This window comes from Trematomus bernacchii, unplaced genomic scaffold, assembly GCF_902827165.1.
Source record: "Trematomus bernacchii unplaced genomic scaffold, fTreBer1.1, whole genome shotgun sequence".
NCBI classification, from domain to species: Eukaryota; Metazoa; Chordata; class Actinopteri; order Perciformes; family Nototheniidae; genus Trematomus; species Trematomus bernacchii.
Window position 1 is genome coordinate 5,347,761 of NW_022987828.1, and position 27,910 is coordinate 5,375,670.

General features: G+C 40.9%; 1 protein-coding gene across 1 annotated transcript in view; it reads right to left on the reverse strand.

The window, feature by feature from the left end:
- LOC117499715 (collagen alpha-1(XIX) chain) overlaps nucleotides 1-27,910 on the reverse strand; it is a 92,938-nt gene that overhangs the window by 28,127 nt on the left and 36,901 nt on the right. The window contains exons 19-28 of the mRNA XM_034152299.1: nucleotides 13,927-13,971; nucleotides 12,044-12,079; nucleotides 7,965-8,018; nucleotides 7,844-7,888; nucleotides 6,323-6,355; nucleotides 2,892-2,930; nucleotides 2,753-2,797; nucleotides 1,594-1,629; nucleotides 1,050-1,094; nucleotides 193-237 (exon numbers count right to left, since the gene is read on the reverse strand). Coding sequence (XP_034008190.1) covers nucleotides 193-237; nucleotides 1,050-1,094; nucleotides 1,594-1,629; nucleotides 2,753-2,797; nucleotides 2,892-2,930; nucleotides 6,323-6,355; nucleotides 7,844-7,888; nucleotides 7,965-8,018; nucleotides 12,044-12,079; nucleotides 13,927-13,971 — 423 coding nt within the window. The remainder of the gene's footprint in view (nucleotides 1-192; nucleotides 238-1,049; nucleotides 1,095-1,593; nucleotides 1,630-2,752; nucleotides 2,798-2,891; nucleotides 2,931-6,322; nucleotides 6,356-7,843; nucleotides 7,889-7,964; nucleotides 8,019-12,043; nucleotides 12,080-13,926; nucleotides 13,972-27,910) is intronic.

A 27,910-nucleotide genomic window follows, 5' to 3' on the forward strand; every position in this document is an offset into this window, starting at 1 on the left:
TGTAAAAATGCTGGACTTCTGTCCCGACTTCCTCTCTGTCTCTACCTGTTGAGGGTTATCTGCTTATCTCTATCTTTCACTTTGGCAGGCTGAGTTAGAGAGAAGAGGATATGGCAAGGTGACGGATAAGGCAATGAAAGAAAGAAAAGGTTGACACGAAGTGCTCGGTGTGTCGAGAGCCAATATACTTACTGCCTCGCCCGGGAGTCCTGGGAGTCCAGACAGGCCTTGCTTGCCCTGGCAAAACACAGAGGAAAACCAATACTTGAGAAAAGTGCCTGGCCTCTCAGATGTTACATCCCAGTGAGCTACACTGTGGACACGACTTTCGAGAGTATTTTAATAAGCAGTGTTGTTTAAGTGTCCTCCATGCCACCTTTTTAATAAACCATGGAAAGTTTCATGGCAATTACTGTGCTGTATGCAGAGGATATCGTCATTACTGGGCGGCGGTAGGTTTTCTCACATGTGTTTTGAAATACACGCTTATACCCCGTTATGCTTATACAGATAAGCTTTTTATGGGCAATCGCCTTTACAACTCATTATCTCTTAACGAACTGAAAAAGTCACATATTACCATGGTAACTGAGCTTATGTTGAACAATAATAACTGAGTTAGAGGGAACACAAGAATCTGTACCAGGCAGCTTTCTATGCCTAGCTTTTGATGATTTAGATAAGAAAGATATTTGCATTATTATGTTCAAAGCAAATTCTAGAGTCCTTAATTGAAAAAGTTCTTCATTTGATGTATTTTGATGAGTTGGTGTACTACTTGTGGAAACTAAGCGTTGTTAAAAATGTAATATATACTCATTTGTTTGCATTCATCTTAATTTTACACTCGCGCATATCCCATTATCTTGGACAAACGAGGGCAAAAAAAGGATACATGGGATATTTACATTTCCCCCCAGTTCTATTTATGACCTCCACTTAGGGTGCCCTCATCTCACTGTTGTTTATGTTCAGCAGGATTTCTATTCTTCTCCATCCGACCTACTGTAAGTGGCACAGCCGACATTGAGATAAATACAAAGTCTCACCTCTGGCCCCTGATCTCCTTTTAGTCCCGGTGGACCGACGTTTCCCTGTCACAGGAACAACAAAGTGGGAGTGAGATCCAGTTATAGGGAAGGGCGGTACAATGGAGGAGAAAAAACATTAGGTCTGTCACAGTAAAATATCTGAATTCCAGATACAAAAGTTTGGTGAGGCATACAGGTCAACAAGAAGGAGTAAAGGTCCACTTCAGTCGCAAGTGGAAGATAATTACTGTGGTGTGTCGCTACAAATGCTAGTCTTTCTGACAGGTGTTCAAAAGCAACAACATGGATATATATATATTATCTCTGGTGTGTTGTGCTGTTGTCGAGCTCAGGGCTGACTGTATGTCCAAGAAATAATATTTTCTGCAATAAAAAAGATCAACAATATATAAACTCCTCAAAGACGTCCACTGTTGTGACACCGCGGAGGGAACCAGACAGTGATACTCAATGGACTTAAAGGACTTCTCTGCCTTATTCTATTGGAGGTGGGTGTTGATTCTCAAGTTCTAGTGAAAGCTCTAAGTCTTCAACAAGTTACCTTGAAGCCTTGCGGCCCTTGAGCTCCTCTCTCCCCCTGTAGAAAGTAAAGGAGATAGACAACCATCATTTCTCAAGATGTGCAAACAGAAAATTGTCAAGTAAGTCTTTCATTTTGCTCGCTGGGGTAAGGCAAAAAGAAAAAAGGACCTTCATGAAGTTATCTTTTATATTGTGTGAAGGTGGAGAAAAGTATTTTTCCTTTGTTAAGTTTGCTTCTTTGTTCTAAGAATGTGAATACAATGAAAGCAGTAACTTTTTTAATTACCGCTAAGATAGAGCATTATTGTGCTTTTTCCTTTATACTGCACCACTTACATGGTAAACATGAGTTTTTGCTTTTTTATCTAAAATTAAGTAATTCTTCAATCATTTGCAAATTGTAATATCTATTTGTTCTTTCTATTCAAGGACTCTTTCTATGCAAGGAGCCTTATGTTGTTTGGTCGATAGCTGAATCAGTGGCCTTTGTAATCCGCATGATTTAAGTAGATGCATTTGTTGTTTTGAAGTCTAAGCAACAATTGTATGCCAATTTATTCTGTACTCCGCCTATGCGCAACACAAAGACGGCGTTGAACTCATCTGCACAGCAGGTGATGTTCAATTGTTCTTTCAAAATGAAATGTCAACTTCTTTTGTTGATATAATAAAATAAACTGGGAAAAAGCATCTACTGTGGTGTCAAATGTTGGATACAATGAATACAACGATTTGTCAATAAATAACATAGGTATAAGTTCAATATATATCACTTTCTTCAAGACACCTGAATCATCAGCGTATATATATTTGTCTTTCGGTTCTGCTAACATGTCAATTATTTCGGATGAAAGCTAGACACTTTGACATATAGGGAGTTTCAGGCAGATCTTTGCATATGGATTTAGATTTTGGAACTCTATCTCGTCATGTCTATAAGAGGTTGTGAAAAACGATGTACCATGTTCTTAATTTGTTTTGTTGTGAAATGATGATTCTTAATTGAAATATGAGTATGGCTGGTTTGCCTGACAGCAGCCCTTTGTTGGTGTTAATCTATAAACATGTTTAAAAATCTCAATACACATCTTATCACAACATGTTGGATACAATGAAACTCTATAATGAGATTTGTATGATTCAGTTTTATAGAAAATATCAAAGAGGGATATATTTACCTGATCTCCCTTTTCTCCTTGGGTCTTCACCTCCTTCATTTCATCCTAAAAAAAAGAAAAAACAAACCACTTCAGAATCTGACTGTAGAGGGACCGCAGGGAAAAACCAACATGTGTTCTGATACAAAAAGCTGCTCACAGTTGCAGAGAGCAGTCTTAATCCGTGAGCTGTCATCACCTAGAAGTAATGAAAAAGACACAGCGTTACCTAAACTGTGATCCACCGATCTCCATTCAAGTAAAAGCTGTTGATTTCTTGTCAAAATACTCAATAAAAATCAATCAAAGTAATAAGTGATTGCAAATGTATAATACATCGATAGATAGACTAAGAATGTGGAATCTAAAGCCAAGGGAAAGAGACTATTATAACAAAATGAAATGCATTGGAACGGTAAAAGGTCAAGAGGTACCAGCTGAGGCAGACTGACACCTAGTACTATAACATGTGAATAGGAGCCATTTCTAAATGTAATCCAAAACAAAAGAGGCAATAACTAGGATTCTAAGTTTTTCGACAAAACCTCTTTACCCTTATATCATTCTGTATAGTGATTAATATGAAATTCCGAGTCCTAGTGTTAATTTCACAGCAGATCAGAATATATTCTAATCTTGATCAAATTATATTCCAGGTGTAAAAACATCCAGGTCTCACTGAGGACTCATTTCTGTTCAATGGCAAAATACTGACCACACTGGACACAATTGCATTTCTGCTATCTAGTGTTCTTGTCCACAAAATTGAAAAAGGAAGTTGTCTCTAAACGGCTCTTTTTTTAAAGCACGCCCACACCAGGAAGTGGTGGAATAGTGCTGAGAAAAGAGTTTGTTACAGTTAAACTGTTCACAATGGAAATATGTTACTAGCAGGTGGCACAGACACCTCTAGATACAATCTGGGTTTGATGGATACTGAAATGTTGGTGTAAACTGCACAAAAGGTTTCAAATGTGAGGCCAGTGATTGAAGTCCATTGTATTAAAAAAACTGAGCAAAGCAATTTAGAGAGCAAATCTAATTATCCATCTTCATTACAATCTATAATTATCAGAACTCATTTACATCTAAATCTCCTCAGGCCCTTTGTGTTTGGTTAAACACATGTTTCACCCCCATGTGCAGTTATAACCAGTTCAGTCTTGGGTGGTTTAGGCATAATGATAAAAGAAGTGAGAGAAGCAATGATCATACTGAAATACATCCAAATGTTGGTGCTGGAAAAATAGAGTCTGCATGCTGGATAATGCTCCATTGAAAATATATTTAATTAATCACACCAATCACGTTTTGAACGCCAAGCTTCTTCTCCAGACACATCTTGGTGCCCTCGTGGCATGTTTGTCCATCTGTGCTGGTGCCCTTGTTTTAGGACTAATGTGTGCCAGTGAGCCCTTTGAGAGTGTTACTGTGATTAAGAGCTACACAAATAAACTTGACACGAAGCCCTTCTTCCGCAGCAATAGTCAAAATAACCTTCAGTAAGGTCCAGAATCCCCGAGTGCCCCAGCAGACTGACTGCATTATCACTCAACCTTCAACCTGCAGTCACTCACAAAAACAGCTGCTGACATTTTCTTCTTGCCTCCGATTCTAAACCCAGTTCCATCAGTATGAGACCAGATAAGACACTTCTGCCAGAGCCTTTCGCCAGAGAAGTGAAATATGCATTGACCATTTTACTCAAAATAACTTGGAATAACAGATTCACTTTACTAGATTATAAAACATATTGTAAAGCAACACTGGCAGCAATAAACACAGGACAATCTCGGAGATGAAAAGAGCGTTTTGCCACTTTAAGGACGTTGGGGGAGGGGGTGGCTGTGCATGGCTGTAAGCCCGCCGCTCCTCCCCGTCACTAATAAACAGAGGCACAAGAAGGTTTATGAAGGGAGGGTAATGATCCAAACCCTCGCTTCTGCTGTGTAAGGGAAATCAATGCTTAACTGCCAAAATTATCTGCCACGGGGAAGCAGAGAGCACAGACAGAAACTGGTACTAAATATTCAAACAGCCTCATTAATCAAATGACTAATGTTTCCTCCTCTGCCATAGTACTGTATACATCTCCTATACCCTGGGTGGTCCATACCTCACCGCACAACAATGAACACCACTGAGTATTTACGTTTTGATGGAACTTTTCTTTATCTTGCTTCCCCAGTTGAAGTGAAATTTAGGGAAAAAAGAGAGACGGCTATTCCAAAATAATTGCAAAGCACAAACCTCAATGTTTTTGAACAGCCATTAAAACCGCCCACGTTGATATCTATTCTTATTAGGGGAGCATACTTTTTGTTTGGTAGACAGAAACCAATGAAACCAGTGGAGGGTGAGCGATATTTGTTCGCAGTATAATTAAGTTGTCACATTTCCATATGAATCGCTTGCTAACAAGCAACGAGAATGAGAATAAGAATGAAAGCCATCAAAGTTTGATTCCAAGCTCATGGGTGAAGCCTTCGGAGGCTCAGTAGGCAGGAAGTCTTTAGAATAAAAACCCATTAGGACAGAGTCATATAAATGTCAAACCCCTGACTATGTGACACGTGAGCTCAAACAAAATGTTTTTATTTGACACTAATTATACTTTAATTTCTTTTTTATTTTAAAAAGGTGTCATAGTTGCAAGTGTACCATCACGGATCTTTCACTGATTTGTCACAGTGTGTTTTTGCTGAAAATGTCTGAGCAATGACTCTTATCTTCCCAGCACCTCCCGCCCTGTGTCACCTTCAGCATCAGACACACAACATGACGTCAGGGCTTCTTTTTGTATGTGTTTCTCTACTGAAAGCAGCACTGGTGACTTCCAAGATGAATCCTTTTACTATCTACAATTATGGACATTATAAACAGGTCATGTCCTGCTGGCCCTCATTAATTCACACTATAAAGATGTTTTTTTTTCAAGCGAAAGATTAGCATATCAGTTGGCGATGGCTAGTGCAAATGTGTTAATTTGATACAAGATAGGAGAAGGAAATGATCGTTCACAGCTTTCAGTGAATGGGTGTTGCTATGTTTCTTTGCTGTGTGCGTTGCATAGACTCCCTGGGAGCTTGCTGCCAACATATCAGTCAGTTCATTAGCTAAAAAGAAGTTCTTCCTGGGTGAAATTCAACACAACTATAATCTCATCTGCCTTAAAACAACTGCCCATGTTGCATGCATTTTATCAATACCAATCCACCGTTTTTGAAGATGGGGGAAAATAGGATTTTTTAGAACTCAATTCAAGATAGAGAGGAAATCTGCAGGTTAGTCAAATAATGGGAATTGGTTACAAGGTGACATGGTTCCAGGTGTGAGGAGTGACAGCATAAACACAGCACTGCTATTGCTTTTGGCTCCCCCTTCAAATGGTAGAATGTGAAACACACCATGATGCACAGATGCATTTTTCTTGTTTTTATTTGCAGAGAACAAAGCGCTAATACTACAACATTTATTTTTGGGACAGCCATGCAACATAGTTTGGTGTGTCTTATGACAAAACATACATAACATGTCATACTAACTGACAATGTATGATATTCTGTAAGGTGGGTTTTACATTGTACTTACAGGACCAGGTGGACCAGGAAGGCCAACTTCACCCTGAAAAAGAGCAGAAAAATAATATGAATCAGTACATATGCTGTATAAGAGACTGAAAGACAAAAAAGAAAAGAAAAAATGTAACTTGAGAAACTTCTTCTGAAAGCTACTGTAAATGCCACAAGTGACCTCGAAAACCTTCATCCATAGGTTTTGGAGCAACAATAAAGAAAGCAATAACATGAACAGACTTTTGAAAAATACTGCCAAACCTTAACTGAGGTGAGAAGAGCCATTAGATGAGTGGAAAGAAAACATTTCTCAGTAAAGAGCATTTCATGTGCATCATGTGAAATGTACTTATACATTTATAAGTGTTTGTGTGTGTATATATAGTGCAACCGCGTTGAACTCTTTTTAATGGGCCTATCGGGTGCTCCAGGGAACCGTGGAGGGTCCTTAATTGTGATGCATTGCATTTAGGAGCCTCCATTATTCCATTCATAATTTACAAGCTATAACTTTAGCGCTTTTAATGAAACACGGAAACACAGCACAACAGCTGTGATCATATACAGTACTATAAACAACTAAAAAGCACTTAGAGAATAAATGCTGGAACATGCCAGGCCCACACAATCATTCAAAGGTGTAATTTGAATCTTTAATTAAACAATCATAAACTCATAAAAGGATTTTATGCCAAGCTCTAGGGATGTGGCTTGGTCCAATCGTTCGGGTCCAGACTGAAATATCACATCATGACGGATTTCCATGACATTTGGGGCAGGCATTCATGGTTCCCAGAGGATGAATCCTGACTTTGGTGAGCCCCTGACTTTTCTTTCGCTTTCACAAGATTGACATATTTGGATTTTCAGGACAATGTCTCAACAAATATTGGAAGGAGTGTTATGAAATGTGGTACATGTATGCCCTTACCATGAATTATTAGGAACCTCTGAATCTTCATGTATAACTCATGGTCTACTTGGCCTATTAGCACAACATTTACATGTACCCAAGATGCATGGTTCCTGTATCTTACCATTTTCAACTAATTGTTCATGGTGATACTTGACATATAAACACATCTACATTGAAAAAAAGCGGCAAAAACCCACACATAGGCACACATCTTCAACGGCAAGTATACTATATAATTATGTCTTCGGAGACCATTAGATAATAAGCTGACTTAAAGATGATAACTATCTGAAAAGGTTTAACCTCGTAGGTCCGGTGTATCATACCAATTATATCACTTGGACCTCCACCACCTCTTTCTCTGTTTTTATCTACACTGCCATGACCCACACACACACACACACACACACACACACACACACACACACACACACACACACACACACACACACACACACACACACACACACACACACACACACACACACACACACACACACACACACACACACACACACACACACACACACACACACACACACACACACACACACACAGAGTTTCAGGGAGCACAAACAGTGGGCAGCATCGTGTATGACACGTGACATTGACGTGACTTACCTTTTGTCCTTTCATCTCTCCGGCCCCCTGAGCATCTATCTGACCCTGTGGGAGAAGGCCTTGGTTAATGAGTGTGTGTAACATCACAGCATTGTAAATGTCACTGCAGGGAAATACGTACAGGGTCTCCTTTCTCCCCTTTCCCCCCCGGGACTGCAGACTCAGCCCCCTCCACCTGTTTGTGCAGAGAGCAGATCTTTGACAGTGACTGACGGTAAAGGCAGGGCAAAAAGACAGAAAAGCTCAGAGAGTGAAACCTAGGCAAAGGCAAACTTTATAAATGAGTAATCTGGAAAGAAATACAGTATTGTGTCATCTGTAACCGTGATAGGAGAAAGGGAAACTGTGACTTTATAATATTATAGTGTTGACAGTGTGGCAGGGCGATGATAAATACAGGCCCCTGTTGCATTGCAGCATGCTTCCACTTTAAAGTCATTCCCCTGTCTGCCAATAGATGGCACTTGATGACTGCTGGCGAGCTTCCCTCAGAGTGTTTTTAATAGGATTTCTTCCTGTCAGTTATGTGGAGAGTGCTCTAAGTAAACATAACTGTAAAACAAATGTACCTGCACCTCGGCCAAGACACACAGTGAATGATTAATTAAAAAGATTTGTGATGGAACCTTTTTTCATACATACACGCAGGAGAACTACACAGCGGAAGATCCATCATACAGGATGCATATCCCAACATCTTTCTACCAGCCATATTTCCCCTTCACAGCAGATGTGTGGCATATAATTCACCAAATGCATCTGGAGTAGCTGAAATGCATTGTTTCACATCTCTGGACACGCCTGATTAAAGCTCATCTGTTGTGAAATTTGGGGATTCTTTTTCTATCAGCAAACAGAAATATAGCTTGTTCATCAAAGAGGATTGTTCCTTTGTATGACATGCGTGCAGATTTGGAGGGAACACTTTAGATACGACGACATTAAGGAGCATCTGTTTAGCAATCTGAGAAGACAGAGAGACATCTGAGAAAGGTTGCAGCATATTTGCACACTCCTTAGCGGCACCCGGACTCTAACAAACAATAATTGCCTTCCAGTCTCAGCCCCTCCCAACAGGCCTTCCACTTGCTAACGGCAGCCGCTGTGATACCATTCACTTAATGAGATATAGTCACTGTTTCCTCGTCCAAATTATGAGCCGTTATTAAGTCAGTACAATGCTGCCATGTATGAACAGATGGATTGTCCTATTAATATTTTAGGCTGGGAAGACAGTCTATAGGCTAAATTGACTTTGAGCACTAATTGAATTCCGTTCAGCTTTATCAACCACATGGGAACTCGTAGTTTTACCATCATAATCTTATCATAATCTTATCAATTAGATCATTGTTGGCGTGCTATCAGTCAGAGAACTTTTCCATAACAAGAGCCGCTCACAATGCGTGGAAAGAGCTCCCCATTGACATCAGGACAGCAGAAAGCTTACACATCTTTCGGCGCAGACTGAAAACTCATCTCTTTCGACTCCACTTCGAGCAATAAAATGAAAAACAGAAAACTAAAAACTAAACTAAATAAAAAGCACTTATATACTAACTAAGCACTTACATACTAACAAAGCACTTATAACAAAGGACTGGCTTATCAAACCAGTTGAGTAGCACTTAAAATGGTTTGGCTCTATGACACCTAATGTACTTATATGATTCTGTTTTCTTCAAGTTTGTATCTTCTTGGTCGAATGCACTTATTGTAAGTCGCTTTGGTTAAAAGCGTCAACTAAATGAAATATGTAATGTAATGTAATGCAGTATCTGCCTTACATTAACTGTAAAACACACGCTATACTGTGCAGAGAAAATGGTTTCCCACTGATTTATGACTCAATGTAAATCTCAATTATTCTTAGCCTGTGATGTGATTTGTTGTAAACATGTGTTCTGGCATAGGCTCACGGCAAACCATTTCTGTCGTTATCATTGTTAGATCTCCAAGGAAGATCATTCAAAGTCAATTTATTAGCAGAGGGGTATGTGACAAGTTAATAAACCTTTCAAATGAGATTAACTGCAGCACGGCGAGTATTTATCCAGATTATCACTGTATTTACACAACGAGAAAGCCCAGCGTGCTTAGGACAGGGAACTGGTCCACCTGTGGGGTAATATGTTGACTTTGAGGCACCTCGACTCATCTAACTGCAATTAGGCCTGTCTGCATCCCACCTCGTCTCTCCATCAATATCTGCAGTGTGCTGTCAGAGCCCGTTTGAGCCTGTCAGTGGGAGATACAGTTATGGAGATGTGATTCATGAGAGCGCAGTCTTCCAGGCACATCATGCACAGTGAGGATCTTTTGTTTTTCTCTTTAAAACATTCACACGCTGCTGAGTGACTGAGAGGGGGCTCGGTTCACACAGATGTTACACAGTTTATTCTAACTTGCGTCTGTTTTGTCCAAACTAAAAAATGCAAAAGAAGGAAGAATGTCTGAATTATTTCTACTCCTGGAAACTCTTACTTTCCATTCCTCGCTGGATTGTTTAAGTTCCTTTAAATGCAAAGTTATGTATGTTTCGCATGAGCAGATTTCAATGTAAAGTCATACCCTGGGACTCTGAAAGGTTTTCTTGTCGTTAACCTTAAACATGAATGAAAGGGAAGATGTAAGGATATGACTGATTCATGGCAAGGGCAAGGCTGGCATGCACTATTAATGTAAGCAATCTTGTTGGTGTGTTTAAACATACAGTAACATCAGCATGAGACAACGCACACTTTTATTTTGTAATTTAATCATAATGAAACCTTTAATCTAATCTCAATGGGGTGGTGGCTTTGGTCTCCTGCAGGCTTTGCCACCTGCATGTTTTACTAACTTCGTTCTGATATCGCTTTAAAGTTGCAGGTAACAGTGGGCTCACAGGTCTACTTTCTTAAAAATTGGTAAACTTTCCCCCACACTCTTGAACAATATTTGTTGCTATTACATGGAATTACCTTTACGTGTTCTTTTATTTACTGCCTTTGTCATTTATTTAATAAAAGGCCTATGAAAGTGTAAAGTCAATTTGAAATATGCTGAACCCCCAATCTCAGAGCTCCTTGCTCCTCTGCCGAGTAAAGGTTTGGCTTTTATGGCTTCATTTTATGATATGAAACTGATTCAGGTGCGATAATAAACTGCAACTCGGCAGCTAATTACAGAAGGCTCATGAAAACTTAATCAAGGTAACCTCTGTTTGTCATTTTATTCTTAAGCTTGTCTTAATAGAGCATGGCAACACGGAGTCATTTGTCATCAAAATGAAACCACTATCCTCTATCCCCACTATCGCCTATGCTTAAGCTACTCCTATCCCATTTGTTTTGAGGTATAATAAATGTGTCCTCATAAAGACAACTTTCTTTCTCAAGGTTGGCCAGCTGACACTTCTCCTTCCTCTGGGCAGAGGGAGCAGGAGGAATTCTGTGGCCTGCGCTGACACACCGGCAAACAACGCACCTATACATCAAATGAACAGCTGCGGTCAGGAGGTTGTCCAGTACACAATAGCTTTCACTCTCTGCATGATCACAAGTGGGCCACTGGAGGCCTGGTGGGTGGGTGTTAAGGGGGTGGGGGGGGGTGGCGGGTTGCAACAAAGACAGTAGGAGGGCTGGTAGAGGTCCATGTCTTGGAGTTTTTTACATCGCATATCTCATGTGCCTCTGGTGAGCTACAGCACCCCTGGGATTCATGAAAATTATTGCAAACCCGTTTTTTGTTTTTTGCAAAAGCACTGTATGTAATGGCCATCTGTCTGTTTGGAGTATGAGCACTGAGTCATGCTGTGCTGCGCTGCAGGAGGCGCGGGGTGGGAACAGCTATTCAAATTGCACAGTAGATATTACTGCGATTGACTGAAAGGTGCTATTTCTGTGTCCTGACTGACACAGAAACCATCAGTCAAGGACAGGGGTCTGGTCACACAGACGTCCGACTTGTCCGGGCCCGGTTTCCTGGGACAACTACTTACACACAGCCTGTCTTTATACCGACACACAGCTCAGATGATTAAACTCCTAGCCTATTTGGGGGACCGCTACAATAAACACTGCTCAGTCATCTTGACAATTCACCCTGGCTGGAAGTGCAGGTGAGGCCCTGTTTATCAAACAGGGAGATGACTCACATCTTTTTTAAATGCCACATGTCAGCACTTTGTTTTAAGATGAACAATGTTGTGAGTGATACCTTGACACTTGCTCCTTCCGGCGTTCCTAGGGGACCCTGCAATCAGAAGCAAATGAAACTCCTTTACGCACGGAGAATGGATAAAGAGAATGTAACACAAGCTGATTAAATCAACACTTGTGAACAGTATTTATACACATTTTTTAAATTGTTTTTAAACCACCCTAAGCCTTTCATCACCTCTTCCTAAACTAAGGCTGCATTGAATGCCAATTTTTTCTCTAATTGAGGTTTTCAAAGGATCTTTTGAATTTCTGTTGGTATATGTCTTCATCTCTCTAAAACACATTGAAAAAATAGATTTTACTTTCATAGGCTTTTGACTCAAACAGCATAGTATTATTAAGACATTTTGCCTTATTTGTATCTGCAAGTGTTTAGACATACCGGGTTTAAACAAAATGAATATTAACATAGCAAAAATGTTTAATAATGAGGCAGTTTTAGACTTTGAATGTCAGCTTTATATATACAGAAGGGTTTAAACTAGCAGGTATAGTTAAACATATTCAGATTATAGGTGTACAGTATTATAGTTTCCAACCGTTGCACTAAAATTATCTCTCATAAGTATGTGACCGGACCCCAGCAGTCTATAGATTATCTCTGAGCGCATCTTGCGTGCCTTTCACTGCCTCTCCTGTTGTCGTCAAATGCTAATTTGACTTAAAAATAACCAAGCACTGTCCTGCTGCCAATAGACAAGACCCAGTGATGCCCTGGTGTGTGTTTTGAATAGGTGATTTCGCCCCTGAGATCCAACTCAGCAAAACAGGTGACTCATAAATGCCAATACCAGGGGATGGATGCTAAGCCGGCACATGCTAAGGGTATCATCAGGACATTGCCATTTAGAAATGTCACACCTTCTCCATCCTGTCTTTCTTTTGTCCCATGACTCTGCGTCCTACAGTTTGATGAGTTATTAAGGACCCAGGAGATACATTGAGTCATGCAGGAAAGGTTTAACACGGTATTATACTGAAGATAATTGAACCTTGAGAATAAAGGTGATAGAAAAAAGAACAAAATCTTTCTGGACTTCCGGGAAAAATAAAGCAAGATAAACCCTTTGTCCTGATCGAGAGTGTAATTAGGGCGATAAAAAATAATTGGACACCCTAAGCTACATGATGCCTAAACACTCCTGTTCGTCCGGACTCCAGAGCAGTGAAGAGTCTGACAGGCTGTCCCCTTTAACACATTGTGATGCTTGTGCCATGTGGGTCACTACACAAACACACCAAAAGTGTCTGGGACTAGTTTGGATACCTGAGGAACACCATCATTCAACAAGTCAATGGGGCTTTATTGGCAGACTGGTCTTCACTCATCAATACAAGCATTGCAGGAGCTAACCTGAATACACCCCTTGTGGTTTTATGCTAATAAAACAGCCCGCTTGCAGCAGGGTGGGAAGAGTTTGAAGAGATCGATACAGCCTTAGCATGGAATTAATGGCCAAAGTTTTACTGACAAGTTTGACTATGAAGAGTGTAATTGCCTGTTTAAGCTGGATTCTGTAATGCATGTCTGTTGTAATGATTGACTGCTTTTGCAATCATGATAACTTGCAATTTGGGGAGCCTGTTTCGAGACAGGTATACATTGAAGTAGACATTGGTGATCTCAAAGGAATACAGGGTCTAATAAAGTTACATTGAAATGGTTTTTGAATGGTAGAAAAAGCTAGAAGAGGTGCTGACTGATTAAAGCTAAGTAGGTCATCACTTTTCAACTTCAATCACTGCATCTTTTTCCTTAAAGTAAGATTGACAAATACAAAAAAATACAGGTATGTTATGTAGAAAGAACATGATTTTCCTTTTCCTAAATCAAAAAGTAAGTATGAACGTGTGTCTGTGTTACTGTATGACACCTACAGGCAGGCCTCTGACTCCAGGTTCCCCACTCTTTCCTCTCCGTCCCTAAGGAAGACACAAGAGGGAAAACAAAAAAGATTAAAGATGGAACAACAGGTGTGGCTGGGCATACATGCTGCCAGCAATTACGGCTAGACAGCAACTCCTGTCGCAGTCTCTAATTTGCTTTTAATTAACAACAAGTAAACAGCTTAATTGCTGCACCCCGTGTGGCCCACTACTCTTTGTTCCCTCCTCTGGTTTACTGCCTCCTTCCCAGCTGTGTGAGTCCCCCGGTGCATCAATCAAGCCAAGGAGCAGATACAAACAGGCCGAGCCAGCCAGCGCTGTCCAGCATTGCGAAACGAGGTCAGAGGGAATCAAAGCTTTTGAGCCATTTTCTGCTTGTTCCAAGGGCTCTTTTTGTGACATTTTGTGAATTGCGAAAAGGCTTCCGTGCCTGAAAAGACTACGAGTCTTGAAAAGCTGACATCTTAATGAGATGTAATGCAATCCCGACCCAACCAAAGTTGGTATAATTTTACATCAAGAGGGTTTATGTCCTCGTGAGAAAGAGGATAAAGCTCTGTGGATATCCTTACAGCGATCCCATAAACTGGCAGAGCATCACTGGCTCTGTGTTATGAAGAGCGCCTGGAATTAGCTGGCTTTCACACACACGAGACGGATGTAAAATCAACTCAATTAGGAGATGGTAATACTCTGGCCAGTATCAATTCACTGTACGGCGTAATCATCGGCAGAAGCATGAGACAATGCAGATATCTGTAATAGGGCTACACGATTACCTCTTTTGAATAGGAGTTTCATCAATTGCTATTCTGAAACATTGTATCTCTCTCCTACTGTATGTGTCAGTACGGGTGACACAAAAACACTTCTCTCCTCCGCTGAGTTAGTGGTGGTGCAGATCTGTGGAAAGAAAAGGATCACTGGCTGCCGGAACAAAAGTACACCCCCAAATCTTTCCCTCTGACACCCCGTGTATTCACACTTTGATTAACTGGGTCGAGTTTGATGTGTGCGTTTGCCTGCAAAAAGAAGACAAAGGGAAGAACTTCTCTGAAGGCGAATGCTTTTCATCATCTGTTTGCATACACGCCTGTGCTCACATGCTGTGTTTCTCTGTGTGTAGTCCACAGATTACAGGATTAATGAAACAAGCCAAGGTGTAGCACAGTAAATATTAACCTTAATAATGACACAATGGAATTGGTGTGTGTACCTCCTTTTGGGAATTGCTCGCTTTCCAATGTTCATGCTGTTTGATGTACCAACAAAGGCTTGGCCAGCGCCTTTTGATCATCTGTGTTAATGTAGCTTTGAGGATACTTGTGATTTAATGCCAGCATAAATGAGTGCCATGTTGGAAAATAGCTGGAAGAGGTCAAATCAAGTTGATGCGTAGGAACAACATCTTTAAGCCTGAAAAATCCTCCTCTGCAAATGACTTGACATTATGTTGCATTGCAATACCCTCTCGAAATCTAAATGTAATTGAGGTAGGTTACCTTTGTGGCAGAAAAAGAGAAGTCAGAGTGGCAGGCAAGGTATTTAATAAGAGCTTGTGCATCAATGTGCCACATGTAGACTCGAAACACATCGCTTTTGTATAAAAGGTCTATTTCTCGCAAACAAAGACAGTGTTTTGGTGAGGGTGGATGGTGTCGTTTTTTTTTCTCTTCCGCTGCCCTTTCTCCCCTGAACTCCACAACAAAAGCAGATTACATAGATAAGTAATTTAGCTAATGAATATTTCATGTGCTATTATTCCAAGCAGGTCATGAATTATGCAGTTTTCCAAATTATTTCTCCACATTTGCCCTTAAACCTCATTTAACGCAAAAGTGCATTCTAATTTTATGTCCACACCATTTGCATATCATCATCAAAACAAACACTGGTACACAGACAGAAAAACTAAATGAAGGCCTCGTGTTACCAAATGTTGGCCTGAAGCTTACTTGCAGTTACCCATAAGTCACTAAATGGCTTTTAATACACTGTTTATCTGTTCTACAGTACAGTATTTCATGTTTTTATCTTATTTACTTCCAATCTATACATATTTCTCGTTACTTGCACCATCAGTTCACCAATCTCAAACCCCGCTTGAGGGAAGATTTTCTTCTGGTTCAAAATGTGCAAATCTTTTGTACATTCTGCTAGAAAAAAGAAAAGCTTTTTATCTTCAATTACTGCCTTCAAGACATATAAAACAGTCACACTGGATTTATATTCAGTTGCCGGTTTACTGGCTATACCCATCTATAGATAAACTAATACATTGCATTACAACATCCCTGCAGAATATATTGTTCTTTTTCTCCGTGCCTATAATGTTTATGTTTAGTTTAAACAGTCATTCAACTTTATGGTCGTGCGGAGGCTGTATCTTGCATTCTACTGTTTTGTTGAGCGTTTTCTCACCTACCTATACTGACATGAATGGGGTGTTATCGGAAAAAAGCTATGGCTATCTGAGTTTGCTAATTATAGATGCACTGGGTTGGGGGTGTCTATGTTGTGTCGAGGTCAGAGATGTTCTAATTTAATAAGATATTAATTTAGTATTCATAAACAGCCACGGCTCAGACACTCATTTTCACTATAAAGCAATCCATTAAAGAGACTACAGCAGGTGACCTTGGGGTTGGACTGACACTTCTCTGTGAAGAGGACCTCAGGTTAGCTCCAAAACAAATCTGTGCCCGGTGACAAGAAATAATTAGTCCGGAGCACAGCTGTCATCACCGCTTGCACTCAGTTGACTCTCCAAACTGAAACACCTGCCAGTGACACAGCGAGATAACTGCGTCTGAAGGGACTTACTGAGCCTTTCAATACGGAGATAATCAAAAGAGCAGCAACTGCCTTAGTGCCCATGAGCACCCACATACTACAGCAAAATATATAAGAGTCTAGCTTTGAGCACTAGTGTGAAAATACATGCAGAGTATTACTAGAATTTAGAGTGTTCAGGTGAATGCTGTGTTAATCTTATTCTTTTGTCTAAATGTCATGTATTGACCTCCGAGACTTTGGAAAAATTGTAACTAAAAAGATACTCTGACATTTGGAATTGAGGTCATTTAATAATCGTGTTCGGTCATGAAAGAGAGCTACTTTAAAGAGTTTGGTGTGAATACATTGCAGACAACAAGGAACGCTTAAGGGCACAGGTTGAAAGAACTATACAAGTAGCTGTTTATTCATCCATATAGATGTAGAGAAAGGGTGTCCACACTTTTTTTTCACTGAGGGCCACATACAGAAAGATATACGAGGGGCTGGACCACTCATGAGCAGTGAGGTTTAGTGCCTTATAAGTCAAGTTATAAGTTAGCAAAATCCATCAAATGTAGATAAATGATGCTTGATACTAGAATATATTTTGGAAATAAAAACAGCCTTCCTCACAGCTTTCCATTGGGTTTCATTTATTTTGTTGGCAGCTAATTCCTTAAAACAGAAGCCTCAGATTGCTTATAATAAGGGAAAATATGAAGAGTATATTTCAAGATTGTTTGCCAAATAAGTTATAAAGCTTTATTTTTATCAACTAAGATTTGTTTGAAAATGTTTTCAACTTTAATTGACCAAATGTATTTGAAAAGTGGGCTTATCAACTCGTAAAAACGACGGGAATATATGTTTACATATATACTTAAGAAGTACAATATAAGACAAGTACAAGTCTCATGTGTGGGCCATATCCCATTATATTTTCTGAATTTACTGAGGGCCAATTCAAAATGGACCACAGGCTGCAATTGGCCCCCGGGCCGTAGTTTAGACACCCCTGGTGTAGAGAGTGAACAATATCCACACCTACTTAATTATGAAACTATCAGGTCCAATCATCTAACATCTAATCATAAATGTGCCATTTAACAGTTAATCATGGTTTAATGAAGGTTACAAACAAAGTATTTTGTATTCAGCATTTCAGAAGTCATCATGTGACGAATATGTTCAAAACTGCTGACTTCACACATTTCTAGCAGGTTCTGGGAAGTCTGCAACTGTAAATAAAGCTTTGTTGTAGTTTGTCCGGTTGTTTTTGTTTTGTTTTAAAAAGCTTTCCTGGTGAAGGAGGTAGACACAACACCAGAAACATGTTGCCAGAGGTAAACTGAGGTCCAAAGCAGTCTCTAGGCAACAAGGATGAACAGGAAACTGAAACCCATGCATTTTGGATTCCAAGAAAAAAAATGAAAGAAAGAACGGAAAAGACAGAGAGAAAGACAGACAGAAGCTAAAGGGTGAAATGTGTCAGGACAAAACTACAATATGTTTTTCTTGATCTATGAGAGGTTTGAAAATAGCCGCCTGTAGTTGGACTTGGATCAGTAGTGAGAAGACTATCCTGCTCTGCTCTAGGCGAGTCACTTTTAAACTTCACTCCACCTATATATGCCAAAATGCCAGAGTAGAACATGTAAACATGGTGATAATTATAACACAGAGGAGCAACCAGCAGTTTGTGAATGTTTTCTTTCAACTAAGCCAACCTTAACTTTCTCATTTCCTCTTTCTGTTTCTCGCTCCCTCATTCATCTCTCCCTTTGTGTACAATATCACAGCTCCATAACTCCCATCTCAGCCCTCTCTGCTGTCTCCTGTTTTTCTTATCATCTCCTCTTCCTTCTCCTGTCTCCTGTCACTCGCCCCGTTCCTCCCTCACCCAACTTCCAGCGCCTGTTGGATCACCCCGGCAATCTCTGTTGCTATGCAACGCTCAGTGTCCTATAAATTTGAAAACATCCTAGTGCTTGATTATTATTTGAGCGCTGCAGTGTGAAGCCCTCCTTCAGGTCATTGCAGTAGATTAGAGGGAGGGAGAGATAGGAGAAGGCAAGGAAGGAAATGAGGGATGAGAGGGAGGTGGAGAGAGTGAAAGATGAACTGGCTTCCTGAGTGAGTGAAAGACCAAACACATATTCACAAGCACTATTTATCTGTTCCACTCTAAGAACCTGAAAACTATATAGCAGGAATGTGAAAAGCACTCTACATTAACAACTAATTCAATAATGGGGCTAGTAAAGCTAGAGTGAGTACACCTCTGAGCTGCAGTAGATTGACGGCGTATTTCCAACTTCCGACTTAATCCACATGGATCCCAGCCTGCACTCTACCATGAGTTGTAAAGTGCCAAAGGAAAGCACAGGGGGCCAGGCTCAGTCCTGCTACAAAATCTGAAAGCAGAGTCAACAGCGACAGTGAGACACAGCAGAGCTCGTTTATGATGACTCCATAATCCTTGTCCCAAATGTCAACATGTTCTCTAAGACATTCCCTGTCTGACTACCCATACTGGGATAACACAGTGGTGTAAAATGTAGAGGCCAGAACATGTCACACTTTTTGCAATAAAGCAGATATACCATCAAAAGGCCACATAATCCACCTGACAAATGCCCCTGTCAAGAGGGGTCAGGAGATAAGCTGGAGAAGCCTTCTGAAATAAACACCGCAGGACCAACTCAGACCTGACACCCAGCATAGAGCAAATATAGATTTTTTTTTTTTTTGTATATGCAGGGATAGCTATCAGTGGCATTATGAACTAATTTGATTATTTTAGGTTTGATATCTTTATCTTTTCCAACACAATCTTATCTTTGATTTCTGCTTTTATAGCATTTTAAGCTACTGGAGCTCCCAAAATGTACTTTTCTCAAATGACATTCATTTTCTAGTAAATTATATTTCACTGTGACATATACATTTAAACTGTTATTTAATTGAAGCAACAATTTGAGAATTTTTGTGAGGTTTTGACCTTGAAAACTGTTCTTACGGATACATCACACAATGTACATAAGCTGGACACCTGGAAAGACTATCACTATTCCTTGCTTTTCATACCTCTCCCTGTATCTCGTGTGACACAGAAGTTTTACGCCCTGAAGGGAAACTATGTGACATTACCAAAGCCAAGTTGGTCTGCGACAATGTTCTGTGGCTCATGGGGGAGATGACCTTTTCTTCACTGAAAAACTCACACGCCACTCCCACTCTTTCTGCCTGAGCTGAGCCCTGTCTCCCTCCGGGGACGTGTAGTCGGGCCACCTGAGCCTTTTGTCTAAGTGCTGTACTGCGTTTAACTGGAACTGACTATGTGGCTCATAAGCAGCAGCTGTATTTGCTTGGTAAACACATGTGTACACAACAGTAAGGACCGTAAACCATTATATCCCAATGTTATCTAACAATTCACCGGACAAAGAGTAGATGGTATGGAGGTTTCCGTTATTGTTGTCTGTGTTCATATACAGTGTGGGTCCAAAGTTAACAAAAAGAAAAATCCTCTCAGACGAGTGTTGATGTGTAGACCATCCAAAATTACACATCTAGAAGTGGGAACTAGTGTATCCAAACACTAAAAAGACACAGATGTGCACAGGCAGAATGCACACAGACACGCTTCGGAGAAAGTTCTTCGCTACGCAGCCTGTCACAATATTTATCCCAAAGAGATTTAGCTTGTGTGGTCCCAGGCCTCTGAAAGGTGTGAAAAAAAGGCGGAAACATACAACCATTCCTTCCTTTGGTCATACATAGAGTCCCTTAGGAACACTTGTTGTATCCAGATTCAGACAAAATACAGACAATTACTCACAAAGCCAGCAAAGGCTAATATATTCTGCAATTAATTCTGAAATGTCATCCTTTCCCCTTGCAAATATTTTCTGACTTCTCATTTAAAAATGTTCACCACGACCCAGAAAAATCTGCAATACTAGAAAATACGTATATATACCCACAGGATCTCTAAAATACAGACATTTCGGCAGCATTTTCCAAGTACAGTATAATCGGTAAATGTTATTCTCTATTTTATAAGGAAAGAAAGACCTATCTGATATGCATTACCAACTTCACCTACATTCATGTTTTGTATTGAATTCTTACATTACATCAGCCCAGCTGCTTCTAGGCGTTAGCTTCATAATATCAGCTGGGTATCAGTTGGAGAAGGGGACAAACATTCAGTCAATTCTCACCAAATATGCAGCTCGATATGCTGCAGTTCACTGAATTCTCACCAAAGCCCTTTTCACTGTGTCAAATCAGCTTTCAAGGCTTCTGAGGTAAATATTGATTTATGCTGCTGTCTCAAAATGTCACAAAACAAACCGCAGAGACCGCAGCCTCACCTGCTTCTGATTAAGGATCCAATTAGAGACAGACAGTGCAAATTCCCTACTTGTGACTGCCCTCGCTGGATGCCATCTTAGGACACTGCACAAGCTCAGAAAATGCCTGGGCACTGGAGCTTGCAGAGATCCCTTGCACTTGGTAAAAGCCTCAATAAAATAGGATTTGTTCCAGTTGTTTACTGAGGGTTAAGAGGAGCGGCCGGGGCAGGAAGAGAACGGCAAAGCCGACAGCTGCCTGGCAGGGGCTCAAATGCAGCTTAGCATTTTTCACCATTCTGACTGGCACACAATGCTCTCTTTAACTCCCAGCCATCTAAATATTCAGGCACGTATAAAGAGATGGCTGACACTGCAGCCGTCTTAAGACACAGCTCAGCTGGCCAAGATTGCACCTATAGTCTGTTGGCTAAAGCTTTCCATGAAGGCTTCCCTCACAGAGACTCAGTCCCAGATCCCACGTGACTCAATAGTGATTTGTACACACGCCACTAGATGGCAAACTAGCTTCATCACAAATGTCGTGGTGGGGGGACAGAGCCAATGAGGAGACTGTAAGCCCTCTATGAGAGAGGGTAGATGTCCTCAATGCATGAATGTATGATGTGTGTTGGGTAACATCCCTAATTAGGCAGTCTGGCAATTAGGCACTGAATACCGTAAAGGAGATTTTTCTGTAGAGGGCTTACAACGACGAGAGAAGGAACGAGACGAGAGCAAGAAGCTGAGAGTGAGAGAGGGACAATAATTTCCATACCACATTATGCGTCTTTTCAACTGCCACACAATACAAGGGGACACAGGTGGCAATACAAGGGTATCCAGTCATAGAACTCAGCATATCATTGGGTAAAATAACCCTTATAGAGCTACAAAATACATTCTCCTCACTGCCACATAGTATGCAAACACTAGAGCCAAAGGCAAACACAGGAAATGCAGACAGTGGATGTCTTCGGAAACTAAGCTAAGGCATTCCCAAGGGAGCCTTGGAGCAGCTCTTTACAACAGCCGCGTCTCTAACACGTCTTCACGGATGAGTTTTAAGAGCAAATTGATTTTAACAACTCCTAAGGAGAGGAAAGAGGCCTGATGATACTATCCGAATTTGCATTTTTATGTGGGGAAGATGATAAATCTATATTAAACTACGGGCTCAATTCCCACCAATCAGCTGCTTGTCTGTGCATTGTTTCCTTGCATTGGCTCCTCAGGAGGCCGGCGCTGCCTCTTCAATGTTCTCATCTCCTAATGGATGCTGTTGTTGGTCCTGGCTCTTAAGACATTTCCCAGTCTCATCTTGAATTTTGGGTGTATTATTCATCCCGAGCAGATTGCTCCCGCCCTGTGTTTACAGATACTGAGTGTTTCATTACTGCTTTATCCAACGAGTGAATGGGAGAAGCTGAAAATCTGCTCTGAATAAACCCTGGTTCATTTTACAAATCAAATATTTGAGGTCAGAGTGAATACACTGTGCAAAGATCCACAGGGCGCTCACTCCGGGTACTCTAGCCCTCAGCGAGTCTTATGCTTCATATCACTCACCACGCATAAGAGATTACACTAAGGTCCTGCACACAACTGCCAGTATAATATCAGGCTACTGTGAATGCAATGCTCCCTGGCATGCCATTAAAGTGGACACAGATGAATGTATCCAAATTGGTTGCGGCTTGAATGAGAGTGTGAAGAATCAAAATATGGATGGCAGGCTGTAACAGTGATGCAGCCTCCCCACTACTGTGTTCTGCAATGTGCAGGGGTAAATCTCCTCCTCCCCCTCTAGCCCTGCACTCTTGAGCCCTCCTCCCTCTTCCTTGGCCGGGGAAAGAGCTAACACAGACAGGGCTTACACAGGGCACGCTTCAATCCAAGCATCCCTGGATCCAAAACGCCCCTTTTTAGAAAGGTATTTACATTCACAGCATTTCTCGGAAGTGTCTTTGTATATTACGAGACTGTTTGGAGCCAGAGAAATCCCATTGTTTGGATGACTATGTGGACGGCGATACCTCGCAGTCGCAAGGGCCAGTCACCTCTTGTCCACTCACATACCTCAATGAGTCGAGCGAAATTCAGTTCTGCTGACCCTTTCTGACACATGACACTCCATTAGTGCTGCTATGACCTGGCAGACATTGAAACACAATTTGAAAATGTTGCCGTGGTATTAGACACAGGCCAAGGGGATGCCGGGCCCTGATGAATTCTGACACCGGAGCAGCAAGGACGCACTCGTGTATTGCCTGAAGCGCCACTGTGGTAGAGGATGTGTCCTGAGAAAGTTGTGAGGTTGTAGATGTGTGAATGAGAACCAGGCCCTGGCCAACTTTAGCTAGCCTATCTAATGGTGCATTTCCACCATGGCGCGGAGCGCGGTTTAAGCGTGCCGTGTCGTGCCGTGCCCGTTTTTGGTTGCGCTTCCACTAGGCCTAGTTACGGCCCGGCCCGGCCCGGGGGCCACTTTTTCACCTCTTTTCTGGCCCGACAAAATGGTGGTTCTATTGGGGCCAACAAACAGGGCTGAGTCGGGCTGAGTATGCTAAACTAGAGAGAGCATCGCTGGCAAGGGGGCTACAACTACAACAAGATGGACATATTTGACCGTGATTTAATTGTAATACACGTTTCAAAATGATGCCGAAGTAACAACATACTGATACCGGTTAGTAAAAACCATGAATTAATGCTTTGTCAAGTCTGCAGACAGACGGCAGGCGAAAAACCTTTTAAAATGCATGTTTTCTAAATGGAGATTGGCTAAGCTAACGCAGTATATGCTCCGACCGTCCACACTCACAACAACGGCCTATACAGACATAAATAAAGCAGCGACTGTACTCGTCATGACACAGGCAGTCTGTGGTTTGTACTTGTTTAACTTTTGTCGAGTTTCTGAACATATAAGGAGCTGTGAGCTCTGAGTGCTAACAGCTAACGGCTGTCTTGTTTTTCTGGGGTTCTCATTGAAGATGACGTCACGGCTCCGCCTACACTGCGTTACTATAGTAAATACCCCAGTTCCTAAACTGTAATGGAAGCGCAGCATGAAGTGAGCCGGCCCTGTTAAGGCCCAACGCGGCCAAGCAGTACCGAGCGTGGCCGAGGCCGACCGTGTGGTGGAAATGCGCCATAACACTCTGAGGATCTGTTGACCTACATTGCCCCTTGTTGAACACCAGCTTTTTACACTTCTACATCAACTTAGAGACACACACAAACACATCTAAACGCGGTGACCATAAAAGTGGACGAACAACTTGTGATCAAGTGGCCATCTCGAAGCCCTGCCCCCTGTATTCCTCCCTGTAATTAATTGGCCAATTAATGTGTGTTTATTCTGAACACCCATGGATGTCGCCATACTGAGGCACGCTGGGACAAGACAAGAGTCAGACAGATAAATCAAAGCTCTGTGCATCTGTCCTTGCCTGTGCCAAAAGCTTTCCCCTGTAACCCTCTTCTTTCCCCAACTGTGCCCAAATGTGAGACCTTTTCATAGCCAATCAGGTCAAATCTTTGCTTCATCCTCGGTCCCAATGCACTTGACATTGACAAGATTAATTGCCTTGTGCACTGGGAAAGCGCGCTACCTCCTGGTGTAATACAGGTGTCAAAAACGTGGCTCTCTGGATTTCCTCAACATGACTTTGTACAGAGAGAGAGACAAAGAGAAGAATAACCTATTCCTTTTTGTTTAACACAGGGTTAACACATCCCCCCCCCTGTTGTAAAATGGCACGGGGTGTAAATCTTGCCGTAAAATCCCAGCTGTGAGCCCCTGCTGACCTGTAAATTCCTCTCTCCGTGTTACTTTGCCATTGAGCTTCTACGGGTCGGGCCAAAACTGTAACTACATATCTACATCACGCTACTGTATTTAAACACTGACACTGACCATCAATATGGTCACCAACTGTGTCTCAAGGGCTAAAAATAAACCATTGCTGACATAAATGTAAATGTATACATTTCAGATATGCTGTATTTCGCCTCAGTTTGTAATAATTCTCGAATTGCATTATAAAATGTACCATAAAATGACTGAAGATAAACCAAATGTGTCAAGGTGATTTAAATAACATTTACATTTCGCCATGATTTATGATTTCCTTATCTTCAATATAAATTATATGAATGTATACTGTATATTGAGATATGAATGAATAAAGCATAGCTTCAGTGAAATAGCTGCTGTAATTTCATGCATTTACTGTATCACCCAAATCAGAGGCAGCCTCCCATGGAGGACTTCTGGCAGGAAGGCAGCTATTCTCACCAGGGACTCGTTACTTAATAATCTCGCCCTGCAGGTGCTCTGGTAGAGGTCAACAGTCTGTTACAGTTGCATCGCTGTTCATGTCTGCCTCCACCTATGGAGCGGGAAACCGCTGCCAAATGTTCCGGTCCCCACACGCCGAACCATAATTTGTTCCCTATCACTGTCACTGCCTGCTTTAGTCTCCGCAGACACACAGACCCATCCAAATGAACCTGAGCCAAGCCGATCAGATATAATATGAATATTATATATACTGTGGTGGCTCAATTATCTCAAAACAACATTTGCTCAGCCCTGTAGAGGAGAGGAAGCTAAATTGCAGTTCCAGCATGCATTTGGTTTCAGAGAACGGCGTACTTTTTCAAACTAAATTAGGTTAAATGACAAATACTATTTACTGCACAATGGGGATACATGGATTTAGTTTAAAGTAGATGAATGTTATTTTCTACTCTGACACTAATGTTTTGACCTGCATTATGCCATCGAATGGAGAAGGATAGCCGTGCCCTGTTAAAATAATTCCTATATTATATTATGTTGCCCTCACATGAAGTAACATGTGCCTTCAGATCAGAGAACATGACAAAAGTTTGGTCGGAGAGAAAATGCCAAAAGTTAACTGTTATATAATTGTTCCCTGGTATAGGAAATACATTTGACCTATAGTTTAAGCATCCATTGGACGGGTGACCTTTGAGAAATGTGCTGCTAGCACAAGGTTGAAGGTGCAAAGATGATGGGGAGAAATACGCCTGTGTCTTCGGTCAAGAATTATGGACAGCTGTCTCAGTCATTCAGCAAAGGGCTTGGATGGAAAATGTAAACACCACTATCACTTCCAAAAGACAGCAATTACCACCCTCTCCTTGGGAAATGTAGACAAGTACAGTTGCCAAGCAAAGACAAGACAGACAATATTGCCTTTACTACTGACAGATTATATCCATGTCACTTTAATATGGCCAACCAGCTGCTATTGAATCTCATCAGATTTGTTCAAATGTGATGTCACAAGTGAAGAACCGAAACAATTGTATTGACGTGCATTGATCTGGGAATGTGCTACCACTCAATCTGAAGTGATGACAGCTGACGAATATGATGTGACAGCAGTGTAAGATTAGAGAAATAGACTCATATTATTTTATAAATAGTCATATCTGCCATATAACTTGAGAGTATCTTTACTGAGAAACTGTCTTCATGAACATCATGATGACAAGTTGTTTCTTTCGACTTCTGGTATAAGGATTACATGTCTAAAGAGTCTCAAAACTTCCCTGATATGAGCTTGTGGGAAAAAGCATACTAATATAAGACTCCATACTGCTGCATGTCTGTACATCTGTAACATAAAGCTAGGGTGCCAATTGTACTTTGTATTTTGTTATTGTTGATATGTTTGAATATGCTGCTACTTTGCTGCAAAGGCAGCTGGTTAAACAGGCACATATCTCCCTGTTTGTGCTGCAAGCAGGAAAGCATTTTTGTTTTTGAAAGGCTAAAACAAAAAACCTCACAAAACTATAGATTGAAGTGGAATATCTCGTTAGACAGAAGTCAACTTCAAACATTCATCTGCTACTCAGTAGTATGTATCTAATACCTAATATATATATATATCATTCCAATAACTTGTATATAGACTCATACTGCACTATTCCACATCATCACTTTATTTCATTTTATAACTATTATTCTTTTTGTATTGCTCTTGCTCTTATTGTTATTATGTTATTATGTTGCATTGTTGGAGAAGCCTGTGACATAAGATTTTCAACTACATAATTACTCTGTAGCTATGTCAGATTGACAATAAAGAACCTTGAACCTTGAATCATGTGTTTTTTTCAATAAATGTTGACCTTCTGACTAGAAAATAATACTCTTGAACCAAATAAAAAAATAATACGATGCAAATAACATTAGTGCAGCCTCATCATTATCTGCAAATGTGTAGGAATACATGCAAAAAATATATGTGCAACATTTGAATGTCAAAGCAATATATGAAGCTTTGAACTATAAGGTATCCAACCATCAGCTTTGTAAAAACATCAAGTTCTTACGACCATCATTTAACTAGAGATGTTACCTAACAATGACTTGGAAATGAGTAATTGATTGTCAGTAGGACCCATTAATTAGTGGCTGCAGGGTGTGAAAGGCTGAGAGAGCTGATCCAGCATAGGATAAATAACCTGTTAGTCAAATCAAAGCGCTGCCATATCTGGAGCTCCACTCTAATGTTTTTTCAATAGCCATCAATAGCCAGAGTGGATTATTTTCTCTGTGGTCTTGGTGTGGCACATCATATCATTTAGTGAGAAAAAGGATTTCTCCCAGATTAATGGCTTTTCCCTCTACTAGGTCATCTTGTGTGGCCTATCTAGCAATGGTCTCAAAGCCTTTTCACCTGTTGTGTGACTTTTGTCCTCTCTTATCTCCTTGACATATGAGGCAGGAATCCCTTGTGGCACAGTGTGATCCCCCCACAGCTGAGGAACACAGGAATATTTCAATGAGAAAC